At 37.1% G+C, this 21,030-nt stretch overlaps 1 protein-coding gene across 2 annotated transcripts in view; it reads right to left on the bottom strand.

Moving 5' to 3' along the window:
* sorcs2 (sortilin-related VPS10 domain containing receptor 2) overlaps positions 1-21,030 on the bottom strand; it is a 262,530-nt gene that overhangs the window by 5,035 nt on the left and 236,465 nt on the right. For both annotated transcript variants that reach the window (XM_066720074.1, XM_066720075.1), the window contains exons 10-24: positions 17,757-17,903; positions 15,683-15,785; positions 13,030-13,106; positions 11,303-11,394; positions 9,052-9,159; positions 6,160-6,280; positions 5,270-5,403; positions 4,780-4,908; positions 3,540-3,711; positions 3,214-3,400; positions 2,881-3,014; positions 2,180-2,303; positions 1,610-1,722; positions 1,167-1,289; positions 304-403 (exon numbers count right to left, since the gene is read on the bottom strand). In XM_066720074.1, the coding sequence (XP_066576171.1) occupies positions 304-403; positions 1,167-1,289; positions 1,610-1,722; positions 2,180-2,303; positions 2,881-3,014; positions 3,214-3,400; positions 3,540-3,711; positions 4,780-4,908; positions 5,270-5,403; positions 6,160-6,280; positions 9,052-9,159; positions 11,303-11,394; positions 13,030-13,106; positions 15,683-15,785; positions 17,757-17,903 (1,864 nt within the window). The remainder of the gene's footprint in view (positions 1-303; positions 404-1,166; positions 1,290-1,609; positions 1,723-2,179; positions 2,304-2,880; positions 3,015-3,213; positions 3,401-3,539; positions 3,712-4,779; positions 4,909-5,269; positions 5,404-6,159; positions 6,281-9,051; positions 9,160-11,302; positions 11,395-13,029; positions 13,107-15,682; positions 15,786-17,756; positions 17,904-21,030) is intronic.

The following is a 21,030-nucleotide window of genomic DNA, read 5'->3' as shown; positions in this document are numbered from 1 at the left end:
AGTCTGAAGAGGCTCGCATAAACGCACCCTTCAGATGAAGAACGGTGTACCTGCATTCTCAGTGGCTTCCATTTTTGACATTTTAATTCCACCAGACAATGCCCTCAGTTATATTTTTGGAACAGGATTAAAGATCAATGAATCAAACATGAATGCTGGGAGGTTATACTTGAGGACTATGTCTGCAGAACCTAAAATATAAAAATACGGATGGCAAAACTACTTCAGAACCAATTAACTATGATGTCAATTGCTATTGCCATCAACATAAAAACAAATGCATTGCTAGCATCACGAATTTACCTGCATCAGGATCGGCCAGATTCACCAACACTGCCAGCCCTCCTCTCACAATGAAGCTCACGTTATTCTCATTGAAAGCCTGCTTTATCGTGGGAATCCTCTGAAAAAGAACAGAAGTCGGCCGTTAGCATCCTGTTCTGAGCGTAAGGAGGTCCCCTGGCCTCCAACACGCACTGCAGCCACACTGAACAGCAGGCAAGTTGTAGATTTGTACTGCAAATTAATTTCCTCTGTGATGAGTTTCCAAAACCTATTTTCTTCTAGACAGGAGGGTTTGGAAGCATATTCAAAGACACACAGCTGGTTCACGAAATGAGCAGGAAATGTGAAATCTTTTCAGTGATTCATGAAACAACTGAAGTGTTATCTCCTTTGCTCTCTCTCATGTGTTGTTCGTTCCTCTGTGGGCACTCAGAACTGCTGATGCTTTGTACTTGGTGCGGCAGTAAGTTCAAGGCAAAAGGTAAGTTCACAGGAAAGCAGAAACACTTCTTCGGAAATAAGAGGACCTCTAGGTTTTTCTCCTTTTTCGAATAACTTTTTTTAAACTTAGCTTAGAAAAAACATCTCAATTGGTACACATCCGTTTCCATTGCATTTTTTGGCTGCACTTTTAACTTCCAATGAATATGTGTATAAAATGGAGAATACTGGAGCCAGCGAGACAGTGGCTTAATTTGTACATACCAGAAAAGGAGTAACGTTAACCATTCTGCATGGGGGGTGTGCAATCACAACAAAGCCTGCTGTGTGAGAGTATATAAGCCTCTTGAAATGTAGTAGTGAATTTACGCAAAACCTCACTCAGCAAGGACATAAGGCAGCTGGCTCTGTGGGGTATCATGCTTTGTGCAATACTTTACCTTATCGACAGCTAGGCTTCTCTTGTTTGAGTTGCCCTCGGGTGGAAGCACGTACAAGTCAGCAGTCGTTGGGAGGCCAGGCTTCACCATAGTAACCAGGGACACCTGGGGAATATCGGTTACCTGGAAGTAAACAGTCAACACTGAGCAACATCCCTGGTGTTGGCCAGCTGTTAACCACTATAAAAAACTTTAAATTAAGTGATCTTTACACATTTCCCCAAAATAAATTTGATCAACTACTTTTTAAAAGTATTTATTTAAAGAAACAAATAAACGCTGACAGCACAATGCGTGATTTGTAACAGTCTATAATATTGTCATGAATATCTAAACAAACTACGCCTGGACTGTAACTGGTTTTACTGTAATATAAACTATAATATATCTGCAGAAAACAGCATGATATAAAAAGGAAGAAACAAAACAAAACAAAAAAATACCTTGGCTAGGATTTTTGTAATGACCTGCCCAATATCCTCTCTCCATTCTGGGATATTTGGATTGAAAGGGTCAAGGTTTTTGCTGAACCTGAGGGGAATAACCTCGAATTGATCTAAAACAGAAAAAATGTTAAGAGTCAAATATGTGCTGAGGAAGCAGCAAAGCCATTTTTCTCAAGAAGGTTTAAAAGAAATAGAAAAAAATTACAGTCATATTTATTCCCCCCCCCAACCCCAGTCTCTGTTTTTGAAATGTTCATCCTGGAACATTGGCTCGATGGACAGTTTATTCCTCTCGGAGTCTGCTGACAGGTGGAAAGATTAATAGGCAGCAATGCAAGCAGATTGGCCTGTTATCAGAAACACAGAAAGCATATTTTCTATTATGTGAATGCTATTAAATTGAATGGAAAATAGTCAGATTTTGCCTATGTTTGTTTATGGAGATATACACAATAAATTATTGTTTGCATATTTTAAATATTGTGCAGAAAAACATACCAGAGCTATAAACAGCATACTGTTAGCATGCTCAGAGAAGGAAAGGTCTGGGGGCGAGATATCTCTTACCAAACACACGGACTGTTTTGGTGTCCTGGACCATGGAGCGTCCATTCGATGTCTGTACCGTCACAGAAACTTCTCCGGTTTCAGGGAACTTGGTTATAAGACTGTTTTCTAGGGAGAGTATGGGCTAGCAGAAACAAACACAATTACAAACAGACACACACACACAACATACTTAGAAACATCATTTATTTCAATTTGCATTAAGGCAGGAAGTTGTTCCCTTGTACAATTACCCTGAAATACAATTTCCCCATTGAGAAGTAGAGGAAATCATTAGAGTAATACTTAATCTCTTAACTGATATTTAATTGACTTAATTATGCTAATGACTGATGAGATATGAAGGTCATGTTTTTAGTCTTATTAAGGAGACTGTTCTCTAGTGAAAATAATGTTCTATATGCTGAACACTAAACGGGGGGCACAGGAGAAACAATCCTCAGCGACCTGCAGGCCTTTATCCGATTATCTTTAGATCTGCTAGCAGCTACTGTATGTGGCTGGAAAATGTTTGATTGTTTGATATTCTCACATTTTAGTATTTATCTAGGCTTTTCTGCATGTCTTCTATGCCAGTACATACAAACACATATATACAGTACATAAACAAGTCATATAAATAGTGCAATGTAACAATTCCAAATATTTTAATACTGTAAAAAACGATTTTGTGGAGCCCTGTTATTGCTTGAATATTTTACCTGGAGGTTTTCCCCAATCCACCAGTAAAACACTGTCAAGTTTGTAGCTGCAGGAAGGACCACTGCCGTCAGATTCACTTCCTTGTTCCTCCCGGCAATAGGCACCACTTCTAAATGGACTTCTTGCAGAGGGGCTACATTCATACAAGACAATACAGTTAATCCAGTCACAACCTAGAAGTGCTGCTCACAACATATATGGAGGCACAACAATGAGTCCTGAAGAGATACAGGGACATGAAAGTCACTCTCTGCAGTCTCTGGTGGACAGAGTCAGGGAAATAAGGAAATTCTCATTTATTTAGGGGAAACAGATACAAGGTTTTAACTCACAAGTGACTTGGATGTAGACCATGGCCTCGTCATGACCCGCTGAATTCTCTGCTTTCACGGTGACCCGGTAGATGCCTGGTTTCTCGTAGCGGTGCTGAATGGGCTCGTCCGTCACGGTGAGGTTGCGGTATATTGTTCTCACCCCGTCCCCGAGGTCCACCTGGTACTTGGTGTTTGTAGTGTCTCCCTTTAAACCAATCAGAGTATCAGTGTGTGGACATCTTGAAAGTACTGTTACAATAATAAGTATGTATCACTAGCTAGTTTCTTTCAGATTGACCTAAATGCACATAGTAACTACATGCCTATTAGGCATAGTTTTGTACCTGCTCCTGTCTGACAATGAAAGTGATGTCATCTCCGGGACCCACAGCCAGAGACTCGCCCTTGATGCCAAGCTGTAGCCCTCTAGGGGGCAGCAGAGGGCAGGTGTACTGTTTTGAGCTCTGCTGTTTGTTGACTCCTCCTTCACAGATGTTCATCACCACCTTCCGGTAGCTGTGAAGATTGGAACAGATTGCCTTAAAGAGTAGCTTACCAATATACCATAAATTAAATGTCTGTATGGACTTAAAATCACTTCATAAAGTCCAGAAAGTCAAATATTTTATAAGACCATCATACCTTCCCATCCAAAAAGACTTCCTTTTATTAGTAAACTTAAGAACAAAGCAAATAAAACATATGCTTTCACATAAAACTTCTATCAGGTTTATGATGATAAAACACCAGGAGGAGAAGCTGTAATCCCTTATACACCAGACAATAAACCAGTCAGTCCGGAGGTGTATGAAGATTGTGAATATCTCATTTATTTAATGTATTTAATTGAATATTATATTCATATAAAATGAAAACCTCAATACTATGGTAAAAAAAGGAAATTCATTAAATGGTTATTCTCATTTACAACTCCACAACAAACAGATTAGAAGGGTTTTCAGTTTTCTCACAAAGGGAATGAGGCCTCGTGTATTCGCCCCCACTGGAATATGAACCACCGAACACATGATTTAAAATAAAAGGGTGTAAAACTTATTTTCTACTTGTGCAATGACAGATTCCAGATTTCTACACTACAAAGTTAACTAAATAAGAGCTGAAAAGGATAGACAGAGAAAAATGTGCCATTTCGTTGCTGTGCTAGTCTGACTCACAAAGGCTTTGCGATGTTTAACATCAAAGAGAAAAGCTTGTATGTGATCATTGTGCACATAAAAGATGGATCTGTCATGTAAGGCTTAAAGCTAGCGTTCTGCTCTAGTTATTGCACTCGGGCTAGAAGCCTGAGGAACAGGAAAAAAGTCATTGTGGACGCCCGTTTGTCTACAGTTTTTTCCAATATTGTTCATTATACATATGTGTGTCTGTTAATTGTACACCAAAACATTGGTTAAAAACACACACACACACAAATAAATAAATATACAAATTAATGAATAAAGTGACTTCTCTACCCCTCTCCTAAAGATCATATACTGAAGACAGGCTGAGTCTGAGAGAGCCCTGTGTGTCAGGTCTCTGCCCACTCTGGGGAGCTCAACAAGGAGCCTGCGCACTACTCACCCTGTGCTGGAGGAAAAGTTGTGCCCTAGCAAACAGTCGTACGGTGGAGAGATGGGGTCATGCCAGAAATCAGCAAAGCATCGGTCGCCTTCAGACTTCAGGCTGGGGGCCCGTTCAAAGCCATAATCGCTGAGAGGAGAGCAGGACAAGGGAAAACTCAAGCTGACTGGAGAGTACAGGCCTTACTTCTGAATGTTTCTAGGCTGGAACAGAACTAGACTTGCCAAGTCTGATTGGTTGGTTTATTTATTTATGTATGTATGTATTTATGTATTTATTTCCAGGTTGAGACATATGAATGTAATCTATAAATTGCACAAGGATAAAATTATCTAACCCTCTGCTACATTAGTGTGATTAAACTGTTTACACCCACACAGGTTAAGTTTTGTCATCTTCCCTGTTTCTAGTTTAGCCTTTCCTGGTATCTGCGTAAACACCACCTTGCTTTCCTACGATACCTTTAAACAACTTGAGCTTTGCTTCTTACCAGTTAAAATCCTTCTCAGTACATTGGCAGGGCTTTGACTTTAAAACCGATGTAAAGCTCTTCCCCTTGATGCAGTATGCCGAGTCTTTCCTCTTTCGATAACTTCTCTCTTGTCCCATGATGCACAGCTCTCCCTAGAAAAACACAATTTAAACTCTAGTTTTTCAGGGGTATAGTGGAACAGTAATATTCCCATTTTCAGCTCAGTCATGTTCTCTGCAGCTATATTTGCTTTAAAGCTGAAGGCTGTGCGTTGTATTATGTTCATTTACTGAATCACCAGAATAAAATGTATCCTTCAGTTAAATTTCTGACTGAAAAGTGTGTCACAGCAAGCAGTCTGGTTGGGCAAGTGGAAAGCAAACGAAAGCTGAAGTGACTCAGATGCCTTTCAGTTCCTCAGATTTAGTGCAGTAGTCTGTTATTTACTACACCTGACGAACCAAAATAAAATGAAATGAGTCAAGTTGCCATTTGTATAAGTATATGGGAAGTGAAAGAGATTATCACCATCATCAGATAGACAGTCGAATAGAAACCGCTAACCTTGGAGTAGAATGCATACTAATGAGATATTGGCCTTTTGGGAATGTTATAATATTCATTTTATGAATGTGGGATAACATGACACAGATGGATAATGTATGCAAACCATGTGCGTTTAAATAGGGCTCTTGGTAACTTACATTCAGTAAAATTAAAGGTTAACATGCCAACTGTTAATCAAGGTCTGAACAAGGGGATTCTTCAACCCATGACCCATGTGATTCAGTTTGTTTAATTAACAACTGAACTAGAGGACGTCAGATTTTTTAGATTCATTTCGAAGACACATAATATGAGCTGAGGCATGTAAATGTTACACGCGTGATATGGAAAATTGTATCTACCTGCAAATTAGTTAGCTTCCATGCATCGTAGTCGGCCTCTGTGCACTGCCTGGGAAACGACTGCCGGAAGTCAACCTTCACCAGCTCCCAATCAGAGCGGAAACTTATATGGCCAAAGACCCTGTGAAAAAAAATAATAGATATACAGCTACAAATATATCTTTTAACTTACTCAGAATGGTTCCCACGGTAAATGCTTATTACTGAAAAAATACCACTTGGATTATTTTGTTGTTATTACTGGATGGATGTCATGTAAAATGTTTTAATACATTTAATTGCCTCTATTGACAGAGTTTACCATTACAAACAAGTAGTATTCACATAAAAAAAAAAACACTTTACACAATTAAATGGTCAAATTAAAGAACTTTTCTACATTTTCCCATGAAATGTCACAGTATTATGCCAATAGCAGACAAGGAACAAAATGTGACCCTATGCCTTTTCTCCTTTGCAAAACAGCACAGAAAAAGTCCCAGAAAAAATAAGCTTACAATATGAGGAATAAACAAAACAATTCAAAATATGAACTTGAAACCCTTCAGCTAAAAATAAAATACACTATGATTTTAAAACATGCTTTGTGTAACATAGCAAACACTGGAGGGATAATGTAACCCAATTATAAAATAACAAAGAAGAATAAAAAAAAATGGCACAATGAGGTAATGTTTATGTTGCAACTCTCCAAGAGAACGCATGACATCTGCACTGTGGCCCTAGAGTAGCAGAGCGGCCCTCCGCTGCCCCAGCCTGCCCTGCCGACCGCTTCACTGGGCCATGGACAAAGTTATTCTGAAGCCAGTCCCTGTAGAGAGGTGCCCTGGGAGCAGGAGATGGGCGTAGTTTTATCAAGGGACTGCTTTGCTCAGACACAGTAAGACGCTAAGGCATTATGGCAATTCCTCACCCTGGTGGCTGTAGTAAGAGTTTGAAGAATGGAAGCTAACAGACACAGCTGCTCATTAGATAATGAGGCCGAACTAGACAGTCCTGGTTAACAAGGTCAGAGACAAAATAACCATATTGTCCGGGCTGTATGCGCGGAAAACAGAATTCTGCACCTGATCAAGAAATGCTCTTTGTTCAGTGACAGGGTCTTTATAAGAACTGTAGGCTGAACATTGAGACCAAAGATAAAGGGGGGGGGAGGGAGAGAGGCACTCCAATTGTGCGAGGCCAGCCCCACAATCCTTTGCACTCTGTTTACTGTGGGTCGCAGCCTCTCGCGCTGGGCTGCACTGGCAGACGGCGCTACAATATAGTGTTCAGGGTGGTGTTGGCTAGGGGAGGGGGATTGACACAGCTGAATATACACATGTAGGTGTCAGAAAGGTATTGGGTTTTCAGCTTACCAAGCTTTTGATGCACTTTATCTTTCTCCAGAGAGCATGTCTGACGCCGGACCGTGGAGGGATATTTATAGGGTTTTGAAAGCATCAGTGCGCAGTGAGCTGAGTGGTAATGTGCTTTACCACTGTGCTGGGTCATGGGGGTGCTGTTCGCACTCTGTCATCTGCCATGGTGGCTCTGACAGGTGGTTACTCTTTGCTTTGATTGGGGGAGCTACAATAGTTTGAGGTGTTACTGGGGAAGCTGCAATAGTAGAGGAAGAATAAATCATAATGCATGTATACGTTTCATATATTATTCAGGGTGTATTTTGTTCCAATATCCACTAGGTGGAGACCTTATTTCAGTACAACTTCCAAGATAAAACCCTGAAACTTCCCAAAACCCAAAGAGTTTTTCTGAGTATCATTCTAATTTGACTAGACAAAAGCAGAGCTGGAGAATTTCACAAAGCCAATGACTAAAATACAAGAGAAAAACCTCTTTCATATTTACAACGTGAAATTAGTCATTTCACTTATTTTCTTGATTTCCATTTTTCACTTCTATTTGAAAAGGGTTTGTGAACTCTTCCCAATTTTGACAACATAAAGCTTGACTAGCGACTGCTTTTATGTGTCAGTAATTCACATGTGTTATTAGAAAGATAAGAATACTGCTCTTTCCTTACACAAAGCATTCATTTGCATACAGACACACATCAGTCAACGTCACTGGCATTTTTAGACCACATGCAATCAATCACTTTCAACATTTGAGTGCATTTAGTCTTTTAATGATTTATTCTATTGTAAGAATCATAGTGGAAATCAAACTTTGCTTGCTTATGTTTTCTTGGCAGAGGCCTAAGGAGTTGCAAGTTATTATAATTATTTGATTCCACCGTATCCTGAAGTGGTTATGTGGATAGAACCCCCCTGGGCATTACAGTAGTAATAAAGAGTCGTTTTTTCACATTATTCTACTCTGTGCATGAAGACATCTCTTAATTCAAGTCATACGCCCTTCGGAATCTCCTTGAAATATTCACTCTTTCGAAAGATTTAGTTAGTGGGTGAGACCTAGTGTGTGGAAATGACTTTTCTTGTGAAACAATTGAAAACAAAGTCATCATGACTCTATAAATCATGTGCCATGCTTTCCCTGTCCTATCTCCCCGAATACAGACATCATGAGTGCCGCCATGTCTGACCCCAATTAGATCCCTCAGATTTTATTAAAAAGAATGGAAAATTGCTTTAGTATTAAGGCCAGCCAGCCCTTGATGCCTGTATCAGCCTTTACGTAAAACAGAAAAGATTATTTTCTTTCGACATTGCCCGGTTCTTGCGTGACGTGCTCTACGAGCCAATTTAAAATGCAAAGATTATGAGGAGGACATCATTGAGCCTCCTATCTGGTTGGTGTCTGAAAAGCTGTGGAAGACAGTGATCTGTACAGTAGCACCCAGGAACAGAAACATGTAGACACAGGCTGCTCTATAAGCCACTCCCAGCAGACTGCTTGGCATGTGTGTGTCAACGGCGATAAACTCACGTCATGACCAGAGTTTCATCTCCGGGTTCACTGAGAAGCCCATCCACAAAAACTGAAGTGCTCGTGAAGTTGTGGATAGTCCAGGTCCGCCCTTCGTCAATGCTGAATCTAGACAGGATCGATTTGAAAATAAGTCATTATTAACTAATCAGCAATTATTAGCTCATATGTAAATCCTATCGCTAAAGAAAACTGCAATATAATGGCTTGTAAAACAGCATACACAAGGTTTATGGCTTTAAGAAGACTCAAATAAATGTATCACAATGAACCGTTGTGTATTGAAGGGAACACAAAAACAAAACTAGTAATTAGGATAAAAAGGACATTATATGAGGCAAGGCAGCTGCTGCAAATCAATCATGGTTTGGTATTACAGCTATTTCAACATTTTAACCATTACAGAAGAATGTGCTCTGTGCTGATAACATAGAGTTAACACTGCTTTTCCATTATTGAAGGTGGGTGGGTAGAAATTAAATTTAGCAGCTATGGTTGCTATTCGTGCTCTCGGTGTAGAATTCACATTATATGATGTTATAGCACATTGAGAGAAATGGGATAATTACAGCATTTAGAGATTCCTAGAAAGCCCTGAAATGAATAAATGTCAACATACATTAAAGCAGGTCCTCTCAATTCTAGTCCGTCGTTTTCACAAATAGTGCAGATTGTTGGTTTAATCAGGTTATTGTTCTGTTTCATTCTGTAGTTTTAAACACAAGCACTGCTTTCCATTCCCATTTCTAATTGTCCTCCAATGGTTTTAAAATATGGAGATGAATAACTTTGGAATCAGTGTGTGTGTATTCTGTGCCAGTCCCAGATTAATCACTAAAATCAGGGTAAAGTCGTACTTACTTTAGAGAGTTGTAGACCTCCTGCTTAAACCAAACCAAGCTTGGATTAAATCAAAAGTTTGACCCACCTGTTAATCGAAAACTGCAATCCTGTACTTCAGCTTATATAAGAATGTACTCTCTTCTGCTCATAAATGTAACTGCTATGATGTACAACTTTGTAGTTTGCTATTAGCGGGTCAACGTTCTGATTTAATCTGACCCCTAGACTGTTCTGTGAGTCCTATTTAGCAGACTTACAAACTTCTGAATTAGCTCCTTCTTTTTTAGTCTTAAATTTAAAGTGCGTTGGCATGAGCAACCTCATATTTAATTTACTCTCATAACATTGACGAGAATAGCATCCCTTCACCTTGGGGAATAGAAGGATTGACAGCCATTTCCTCATCCACTGAATGTATAACATAGTTCAACTCAACTCAAATTATTATGTTACCACCATGCCAAGCCTATCGGAATTAATTTAAGAAAGGAAACATTTGGTGGTCAGCAATTTCTAATAAATGTCCAAAGGGCCATTGAAAACTACATAGATGTGAGAAGACAGCAGAGAGATCTGCTAATAAACCCCACTGGAACGTGGTCTTAAAATACTGGTCAGAAGAAGAGCTTCAGGTGTATCCATACAGATGCTACACAGCTGCAGTATAAAAATAGCACTGGTGGTACGCTGTGGTTGTCTGCTGAAGGTCAGAAGGTCAGTCACGACCAAGATTCAAAAGTACTTCACCTCACCCTTGACTTCATACTGGCTCATACTGCTAGTGTTTTTCCATTGTAAGGAATTGAGAATTTAAAGAGGTTCATACTGCTTATAGAAATGCCTTTTAGAGAATGTATGTTTTGTATAGATACATGCTGTGCAATGAAGCAGTATAATATTGTAAGTGAACAGCACTGGGCGGAAGAAGCACATAGGCCCCAATTATCACCTTGCCAGTGGGTCTAGACCTTAAGGTGAAGCAACAGCGAGCACAGCTGGAATGGGGGTGGGGGAGGGGTCAGAGTTCAATTCCTGGTGCCGACTGCAGCCCCCTCCAGCAGTACAATATGAAGCGTTTTTGATATTTAAAGAATGCTTAGAATGCTTTTTGGAATGCCTGAGCTTCTAAATAATGACAAATAATGTGGTTTCTTTCTCGATAATTTGTAAAGTATAAGTTTCGACAGAGTAAGGAGTCTGGGGACTCATGTTATGGGAAGAACTGGGAGTTGTAATTATCAGAGTGATTTATGTATGTTTCATGTCTCTTCTGCAGATAACAAACAGCAGATGTTTTACCATTTTCAAATCTTACTAAGCACATTGTTTTACTTTTATGTGGTAATACGAAATTCCAGTATAAAATACCATATACATAAATAAACTAAAAGTAAAAAAGAGTTTTTACTTGAGTATTTTGAGCGGGATTGAGGTGTCCTTAATGGCTACTATGACTCCTCCATGATCTAGATACAAAATGTGGTGCTCCTCTTCAAATACCTGAAATATTAAACACAAATCAAACTTGGAAAGCGCACTTATTTCCTATACATTCAAAATCAATAATGGAAAAACACACACATATATCTTCTTTAACTCATTGTTTGTCCAGAAGCATCACTTCAACATAAATGCAGTCATCTGGTATTATCATTTGCTTTATAGATTATGTAAATTGTTCCAATATATTTGTCTGTACATCCTGTGTCTTTGCCTGGGTCTTTTCTTTCTCAGTGTTGATCGATAAGCTATCATCTCTAGGTGTATTTTTAATGTGCATGACTCAGTTCCTGTGGGAGATATCTGATGCTTCCTCCACAATCAGGACTTGATCATATTCTTCTTGGTATACACTGTCATCCTTCTTTCATTTCTTTAATATAAATATATATAAATGTATCAAATAGATAGTTTTTATCTTTTCTATATCCACAATGGTGCTTTGACTTTGTTTTGACTATCTTTAGCACATCAGATGTCTGAACTCAGCAAAAATAATCAAAATAGATCTAATTTTTACATTTTAATTGTGAAGGTTAGTAAACACCCAAAAGATCATGTTTTGATCAAATGGCCGTCCTCAGCGTTTCTCAGCTTCAAGGCCAACTGCACTTAATTTATGTAGCCTAGCCAACAACCAATTAAGGTAATCGGGTTAATTAATGATAAATTAAACAATTCAATGAATTGATCAACTCATTAATAACATTTCACAGTACTTGAAGTTACCATATACATAAGAAAACTCTTATGCACACATGATCCAAAAAATATCACATTTCCATAAAAATTACATCAGTCCCTTGATATAAATACACAATTTCAGGAACATTTTAAATCAGTCTAATCAATTACACACTAAATTATTATTCAACCTCTACAACTAAAAGGTTAAAATGAGATTTAATATAAATACCACCATAACTGCTATGTGTATGACATGATTTTAAATATTACCCATTACATTAAATTCATAGACTAGCTATGTCACACTACATCTAACAGAAATCAATCACTTTTTATGATACTAAAATTAATTATCATTAATTGCTTTAATGGTCAATTATATTTCTTTAAAATACTATCTGTAATATTCTGTCCCTCATCATCAAATTATTGAATTCATGCAGCCTTTCTATTCATGGGATGCTTATCAGTAACCATATCTGCTATACGCCTGAGACTTAATGACAAAGATATATTCTAATAAAAAAATACTAATGTGATATAGAATAAGGGACGCATTGCTGGTGTCAAATAGATTTCATGTTACTTTTCCTAAGGCCAGAGATAAAAGAGATATGTCCCCCTTACTAACCCAGATTGACAGCAAAAACACACTGTGTCACTTATTGACCAAGGAGGTTTGATTGACAACCAAGTTGCTAGAATAGAAAGCTGCTTTGTTCTCTGAAACTGTGCAGACAATTCCAAACATGCCTGAGTTTAATATTGCACTTTATTTCACCAAACAGGAGCAATCCTTTATTGTATTTGATAAGATACTATATTTTATACGTTTTCTTTTTTAAATAAAGTTTGTTCATTCAAAACACAGAAAAAAATATAATATAACATATCAACTGCAACTTAAAAACAGTGTGTTTAATGTAAAAGAAAACTTAATCAATTTACCTGTCTCCAGGATTTCCCACAATCAGAAGTAATATACATTTCTTCTTTATACTCAACCAGCTGGGAGCCCAAGTTGCCTGTAAAAAAAGCAGGAACAATTTAAAGGAGCAAATCCAACATAAACACCGTAATAACTTTATCACAGTCAGGTGTCACAGCCTGTAACAAAGTTATTAATTTTCTCTGGTAAGGTGCATTTGAAAGGATGTTATAAATGGACCAAAGCTTTCACTGCTGAGACAAAACCATTTTAAATCTATAAAGTAATTTGGATTTTAATATGAATGAGAAAAAAGCCAGTGTTAGTGATACTGCTCTCGTGAGAGGACCTGTGCCCCCCCTTTCACTTAGGTCTTTTTATAGCCTAAGAGTTATAAAATAACTGATGCAGAAAGGCTGAGTTTTTAATAAATAAGAAACATGTCTGGATTTACTTCTGTCCTCCCAGCCTATATTTGAATTGCAGTGTTAATCCCCAAGGTATCTGCAGTACATGTCTGAGGTTAGAGGGGTTGCAGCTTTTTAATTCCAGGCTGCTATCGAGTGTCTTGTCAATACACTGCACAGAGTTATGAGCATCTTCATCTGCCTCAGCAAAGAGATGCATCACTCCTCTAGCAACATAGACAACCTCCAGCCCTTAGCAGGTTATACACAGATTAAGAATTATGACATTGATTAACATAACAAACCTAAACTACCCTGGATAATTTTAATTATTCAGGTCTTGGAGTGCATAGGAAAAGTATTAACTTTGTTTACTAACTCCCAAGACATTCACAAGATTAAAAATAATAATAAATATCCCTGAAATGTTCAAGTTGAGATGAGGCATCTCGAATCTTTTGAATTATGGAGGTATCTTTATTATGTTTGCTCTCTCAATAGTTTATAGTCCTTGTGTATACATGAGAACAGTTACATTGTTCCATCACGTCCTTAGGCATGTTTGTAATTCAGGGATAATAATGAAATTATATATATATATATTCTAGCTTCACCCCAATCATGTCCTCATAATATTCTATTTTGTTTTACGCAATTCTACTACTGTATCTATATAAAAAAGTGAAAAAGTTCCTTTAACGAGATCTTTTAACTAGAGTTCCAATGCTGGTTCAGTATATCTATAAATATACCACTTTTTATTTTTTTAAAGCAAACAAAAAGGTTTTCATGCATATGTCAAAAACCAAAACCAGCATCTAAGGATACCTCAAGTTACATAAGTGAGATTGATTACAGAGCCTTGGTATTTCAGTCACAGATACACACAGGGGATAAGTAAGACATGCAATACACTGATATAAAGTCATGCATGAAAGAGAAAATTGATCTTGACCTGCTCGGAGCAATACTGTGCTATGAAATAAAAGCACAATGCTTCTATCAATGATTACACACTGGCCTTCAGAGATGGAGAACGGCAGCAGTCATACAGGCTGTGAAGACAGCAGTGTGGGGAAATGCACAACAGAAGGACATGTGAGAGAGGCTAAAGGGTTAATCCAGTCTGCTGTAAAACACGCATCATGCCAGGCTGTGTAAGAAGCTTTTTCCTTGGCATGCACATTATGCCGCGCTTTTAATACCTATCAAAATAAGGGATAATGGCAGAATGAATATGATGTGCATTTAATCTTCTTCCGTGGGGTCACTAAGCTTATTTCAACTAAAAGCCCAACAAACTGAGAAGAATCCCTGTTGGGTGCTTGTTGTATGGTATGTATTGGCCTGTGGGTTTTCTTTTTAACACATAAGAGCAAAACCCGGACTGAATCGAAATTTGAACCCAAGTGCAGATCACAAATTACAATCCCCAGCACTTCATCTGAGGAAATCGTTAAGGAAAAACAAGAAGCCTGTGGCAGACATCAAGTGCTGGGCTTGGAATCTAAGACTGGCCAAGGCTCAAGATTTTTAACGTAATCTGGACAAGCTCTTAGGAAAACCTATATGCAAGGAAAAAAAAACGTCCAAGAGTCTGGTGTTAACATTGAACAATTTGTACACCTCTACCCCAAATAACATAATCCGATATAATGCAAATTCAGATATAACGCTGTCAAGCAAAATGGTTCCTAAAGCCAAAACACAAAGTTGAGTACATTTACAGCATTTTTAAACTTTCACTCCGGTCTTCATTGTATGAAAAAGTATTGTCTGTAAGTTTTAATTAAAGGTATAACATTGACAATTTAAATCCATTGATTTTTGGCAGTGGAGGAACACTTTATATTGTGGTAGAGTTGTATTTAAGATCTGCAAATAAGCATTGTTAATGACCAGTTTGAAAAGAAAACGTTTCAGTAGATAATGTAATAACTATGTAATTACAACAGTGCTTAACATGTTTAAAGTAGGCTGACTGTGTTGATCACATTACTCTGGAACAGCTGCAGAACTCCAGTTTGATGCTCCAAGATGATAATATGTCTATTAGAACAAACACCTGAAAAGCTGAAAAGTAAACTAAATGAAATAAAGCAAATTAGGCACAAATGACAAACAGTATTTCACATAAAACTCGAGGAAACATGATATGTACTCTTAGCAAACAAAGGAAATGTATTCATCAGTGAAATCAATGTTTAACACATTTCTAGTTATTCCCTTGGAGATGTAACAGCCCTGTGTAGTAGCTCAGACTCACCAGCCCCCATAATCAGTCCAGGTGCAGAGTCCTTGGTGTGTACGGTCCCCGATACGTAAGGATTGTCTGCCCAGCGCAGGTGGAGGTGGAGATGGCAGTCAGGCTTTAAGAGACAAAAACACCTCTAGTAAAAACTGTTGAAACTTATGAAAATAAAACCCTAACACACACATATTTGATAACGATACATTCCCGCAATTGTCTACTGCTTTTATAATAACCCTATAGATAATATATCATCAGTAATATTTCAGCTGATGTAATTTGTATTGAAAACAACAGCATAAAGTGAATTAGTCAATTTTATTCACGAGGGAGGTCGCTGGTTTGCATCCCAACTGCCGGGCTCCTGATCCACACGTGGAAAAAGGATCTGTGGAAAATGCTATCCCAGCTGGTTTTAATATTGTGTTATAATATTGATGGCGGGTGGATAGTCCCTTGTCCGTCTTCCAGAAAAAGTCAACACAACAAGTACTGGTGTAAATTATAAATGTGTTAGGTTTCTGTGCACAAGGACCCCTCTAATCTTTTAGTGTCCTCTGCAGCATTACATGCAAATGATCCAACAAGAGTCTCATACCTAATGGATAGAAGAAACTCTTCTGGTTGTTACCTGTAATGTGCTAAGTCAGTAATATCAGTATCTAATAGCATGCAATAAATCTACTAGAAAAGCAATTTAAACCTATTTTGCTGCACTATTAGGTAGTTTATATTGCGGTGGGAAATTTAATTAAAATCATTAATCTACAGTGCCTGAAGACATATTTGCTACTTTTTAGGTAATGTTTTTAACTCCTCTGTTGGTATCCAGTTAGAAATTTAACAATCTGACCATGTTATTACAACATTTTTGTGAAATTACGTTTTGGCAACGTAAATGTGTTCTGTAACCACCTATAAAGTTGTGAAATTATGTTGGGACAACACACATTTAAAACACATACATATTCAACTGTCATTAAATAATGTGGAAAAATAATTGGTTGATTATATACCAGCTATTACAGAAGGGTATTTATTACAGATGGGCTTAAATTAACAACCTTCTCAAACTGGTCCTCACTTCTTGAAATGAGTCATAGTCTCGGGATTGGGATTGTATCAGCAGAGCATGAGGTACTTGCAACTAAACACATTAAAATAAAACAGACTGAATGTCAAACAATAATGTGACACAAAAGTCAAACAAATATAGTAGTAAATGTATAATAATAAAGTACAGTACTATCATACTCTATACTATATTAGTAAAAGTGTTGTTTGGTTAGATTGTTTCTGATTGATGCACCTTTCATACTTTTAAAATATATACTCTTTTCCAAAAGTGGTTTAAAGTCAGTGCTGCAGTTTGGAGTTCTGAATGATTTACTGGGAGGTCTCTTTTTATTTGAGCAATAGACATCCTCTTTACATGTTTGGAAAACTGTTGCCCCTAAGAGGTTTCCAGCAACAAAACTAAACAGAGCTAAATGCAAAACTCACTGGTCACTCAACCATTCAAAAGCCAAAAGTTCATAAGGTCTCTGCTATCACATTATGAAGAATCCGACAAGCTCAGGTGAAGGGTAACTAATGTCCAGGCTATGAAAGCTTTTAAAAAAGGTCAATTTACAAAAATCAGAAGTGAAAACCATTAGGCTGAGAAACGATCATGATTCCTAGTTTTGGAAAAGCGTAGTTTTTCTTATCTAATTTGATTAAAGGTGGAATTCATGGGTGTATTTGGACTTGAAAATGTACGAATCATTATTAAAATGACAGGCAATCGGAACATTCTTGATTTAATCTGATTTAATCACGTCACTGTTCATATTTCAAAAGTACTGTTGGGCATGAAGGCATCTATAATAGCTGGCTGCCAAGACAATTAGTGCTAAGTATGTTTTAAGCTGGACGAGGAGAAACTCATTGTTATATATCATGTTTTAACAAACATTGCCTGCATTTGTTCTTAAAAGAAGTTATGTAAAAACACAGCATTAAATATGATTATTGCTCAGGATTACACTGCAGTACAACCCAAATATCAACAAAAAGTCACTTTCAATAAGCTGGAACAAAGCCATACCGGTTTGCAGTTGACAGGCTTGCCATTCAGGTCAGTGGCAGGGGGATTCAGGTAGTCCCAGTCACGGCCCTTGTTATAAGTGATGACAGTTGTCACTTTGCCATCCACTTTCTGATTGGCTAGAAAGATGCCTTTAATCCCACGAACCTGAAAAGTATTGCATTGATGAATTACTTTTTTTAAAATAAAACACTATAGAAGCAACTTGTAATACCAAAAGCAGGCCACACTTCATCACAATAAAGATGAAAACAGATGCTTATGGTATATATTTGGTGCCAATACAATAGAGAATATAACAATACAGTGAAATACAGGCAGAATTTTATGACATCTGTTTTCATTTTCGATTGCTTAAATGAGAAACTTAATCCACATGTATGCTGAATTATAGAAATGGGAAATTTGACAGTAAGAATTTATTACTTTAACCCATGAGTAATAACTATATTACGTTCATTAACTGATTTAGAGTGAGCCAACACAAGCCATGACTTCGAAAATATCTTTCCATGCCACCAATTAACAGACTTCGTCCCATGACTCCCCCATCTGCTCTCCACTGGGATATTTAATCATATGGGTGTGCAAATCTGCAGCGGCTGCCAAATGTGTCCAGCACATACCATTGTGGTTGAAATTATTCTAACACAGCATTAGAAATAATGTAAATCTATTATTAATTAAAATGCATAAACATTTAAACCATAAAAATAACACATATAATTAATTAATTACATAAACAAAGTCAAATAAATAAATACAATTCAGTCAGTGTAGGAAGAATTGTCAAAACTAAATTTAATAAGATGTATTCCAATATGGTGTAATGGCTGTATAAAAATAAATGCTTAATAAAGAGAGCGAGGAACAACATGCTAGCAAAAATAAACAAAAAGCAAAATGAATGGAATTACACTCATAAGAAGATTAATAAGGTCATTTAACAATATGAAATGACCCCCATTAATTCCATTAAGACACAGAGTGTATCATAGCTGTAAAAAGAAGCCAAAGGAAAAATAAAATAAATTTGAGAAACTCTGTGTGCACTCCACCTTGCCATTGGTGATCCCTCATTTGCATTTTCAGCGCCTCCAGTAATAGACTGCATTTATTACTGTACTCTTTGATCATATTCCTACGCAGGAGTAATCACACATTTTACAATTCATCGACTCCCAAAATTCCCAGACAACACTGAGGATAAAAAGTGAACATCTTGCCTCAAGACATTCATTATCACCTTACAGAAAATATTGGCACAGATTACAGAGTACAAAATATCAAATTGGAAATTCCATCTCATTAACAAAATTTAAGGTTAAACCTCAATACAAAACACAAGACAACTCTATTTAGAAAAGTCTTGGGTGGAAAGAGTGCTTACTATCATATTTTGCAGCAACTGTATGGCTTGAAAGAGTAAAAACTTAAGAGTTTGAAGCAGACATACTAAAAATATGTTTTGCAAATGTGTTAAGAATTAAAAAACGCTGAATATATATGCTGCAAATACGTCAGTTTTGCCATTTTGCCATATGCCCTTCTACTTCCAATTCCTGCATTCTTCAAATATGTAGACTACCCATCAAAAGTTTTAGAACACCCCATTTATACAGTTTGTATTGAAATTTAAGCAGTTCATGTCCAGTGAATAACCTGAAATGGTACAAAGGTAAGAGGTACACTGCCAGAGGTAAAAACAAGTTTAGGTTACCAAAAACTGAAAAATAATGTACATTGTACAAGTTGTGTTATTAGACCCTCTTCAGCATTATTTGACAGTGTTATGCACAGATCCTGTGTATAGCAGTTACACTGTATTCCTACAAAGCTTATTCTCTTGGCTACCAGCAGGTTTCATTCTCAAACCTAACGATTAATTAATATTGTTTGATGCTCTATCAAACACAGAGAAGTTCAGATCCAATTATGTGAACAGAGTTCTGCATATTTTCTGAGATTTTGTATACCTACTCAGACCAAGTATCCCTCCACGCCCCCATTTCAGAATAAGGAGGGGGGGGGGGGTTATACAAAACAAATTTTTCACATCAGAGAATATTTAACATCGTTAGAAAGCCGAGAGTCTCAACTTTCATGGGATATCAAACACTTGACAACACAAAAGTGAGGAGTACACATGGGATTAAAGAGAAGCACATGGAATTGATGACCTTTTAAGGTTTGTCAGCTTAAGGTGTTAAATTTTGTTAAACAAAATGATTCCATGATTTCTTTTTTATCTCCAATTGTTTATTTGTTCTATGCTTTAGTACATTTAGACATTAAACTGCACAACGTTCAATAAAACAAGAAAAATGTAGGTGTGCTAAAACTTTAGACAGGTAGTGTATATACTGTGAATTGTTTTTTATTTGTTGGGTTTCTAAATTATAGTAAGGACTGACATTTATGACATATGTACAACATATCTAGGAGCAATATAACACAATTTGTAGATTGAAAGCTACTGTCTTTGAGAAAATGCAACCTAAAGAAGGAAATGGAAAGAAAGGCTTCATTTTTTAAAACCATTGCAATGGCATACATACTGCTGTGTTATAAGTGCCTCTCTTTTTGGAAAGTTAAATAAAAGCATAAAAGAAACTACTGAGAGCAGCAAAAAAAGCCATTTGACAGTCTTCGGTAGGGCTAATACTGAGATAATAAAATGTGTGTGGGGGGGTTTGTTTTGTTCTGTAAAAGGGAAATGGAAATCTCACTCATAACCAGTATCTTTGTCTTTCATGAAACACTAACTAAAAACCAATATAATTTTCAATTTCTTTGTCTTTTTGATTTTTTAAAACCTATTCATTGTCCTTTAGACAGTGAAATTGTTTATTCTGCACAGTGCACCAAATTAGCTCCAAAGACTGCACAATGTATGCATATTCAGTCATATCTCGATGGTTCATGCGTTTTCTCAGTGGAATACAGCTACATAGTGTACTTGATCATTTTCCTGGTGGACAACCCCTGGAGGATTTTTAAATTGAATTTATTGGGGGAAACAGTATTATTTAATAATAGGTTGATGTGTTTAAATGATGAATATTGCAGAAAAAAAAGAAAACTCCAAACATACCACAGGGATTGAAAACAAAAAATTAGCACAATTGAACAGTGTGTGCATTTCTGAAAAATACTATCCGCTGTCTCTTAAAAGCCCAGAATTACATAACCTCCCACTCAATATAACTTGGGGATGGACATACATCCCCTCAGGTGGGTTTTAACACAATATAAATATCATTCAAACACTGTT

The sequence above is a fragment of the Amia ocellicauda genome, chromosome 13 (genome assembly GCF_036373705.1).
Source record: "Amia ocellicauda isolate fAmiCal2 chromosome 13, fAmiCal2.hap1, whole genome shotgun sequence".
Taxonomy (NCBI): Eukaryota; Metazoa; Chordata; class Actinopteri; order Amiiformes; family Amiidae; genus Amia; species Amia ocellicauda.
This window is presented reverse-complemented; position numbering and strand designations above follow the sequence as displayed.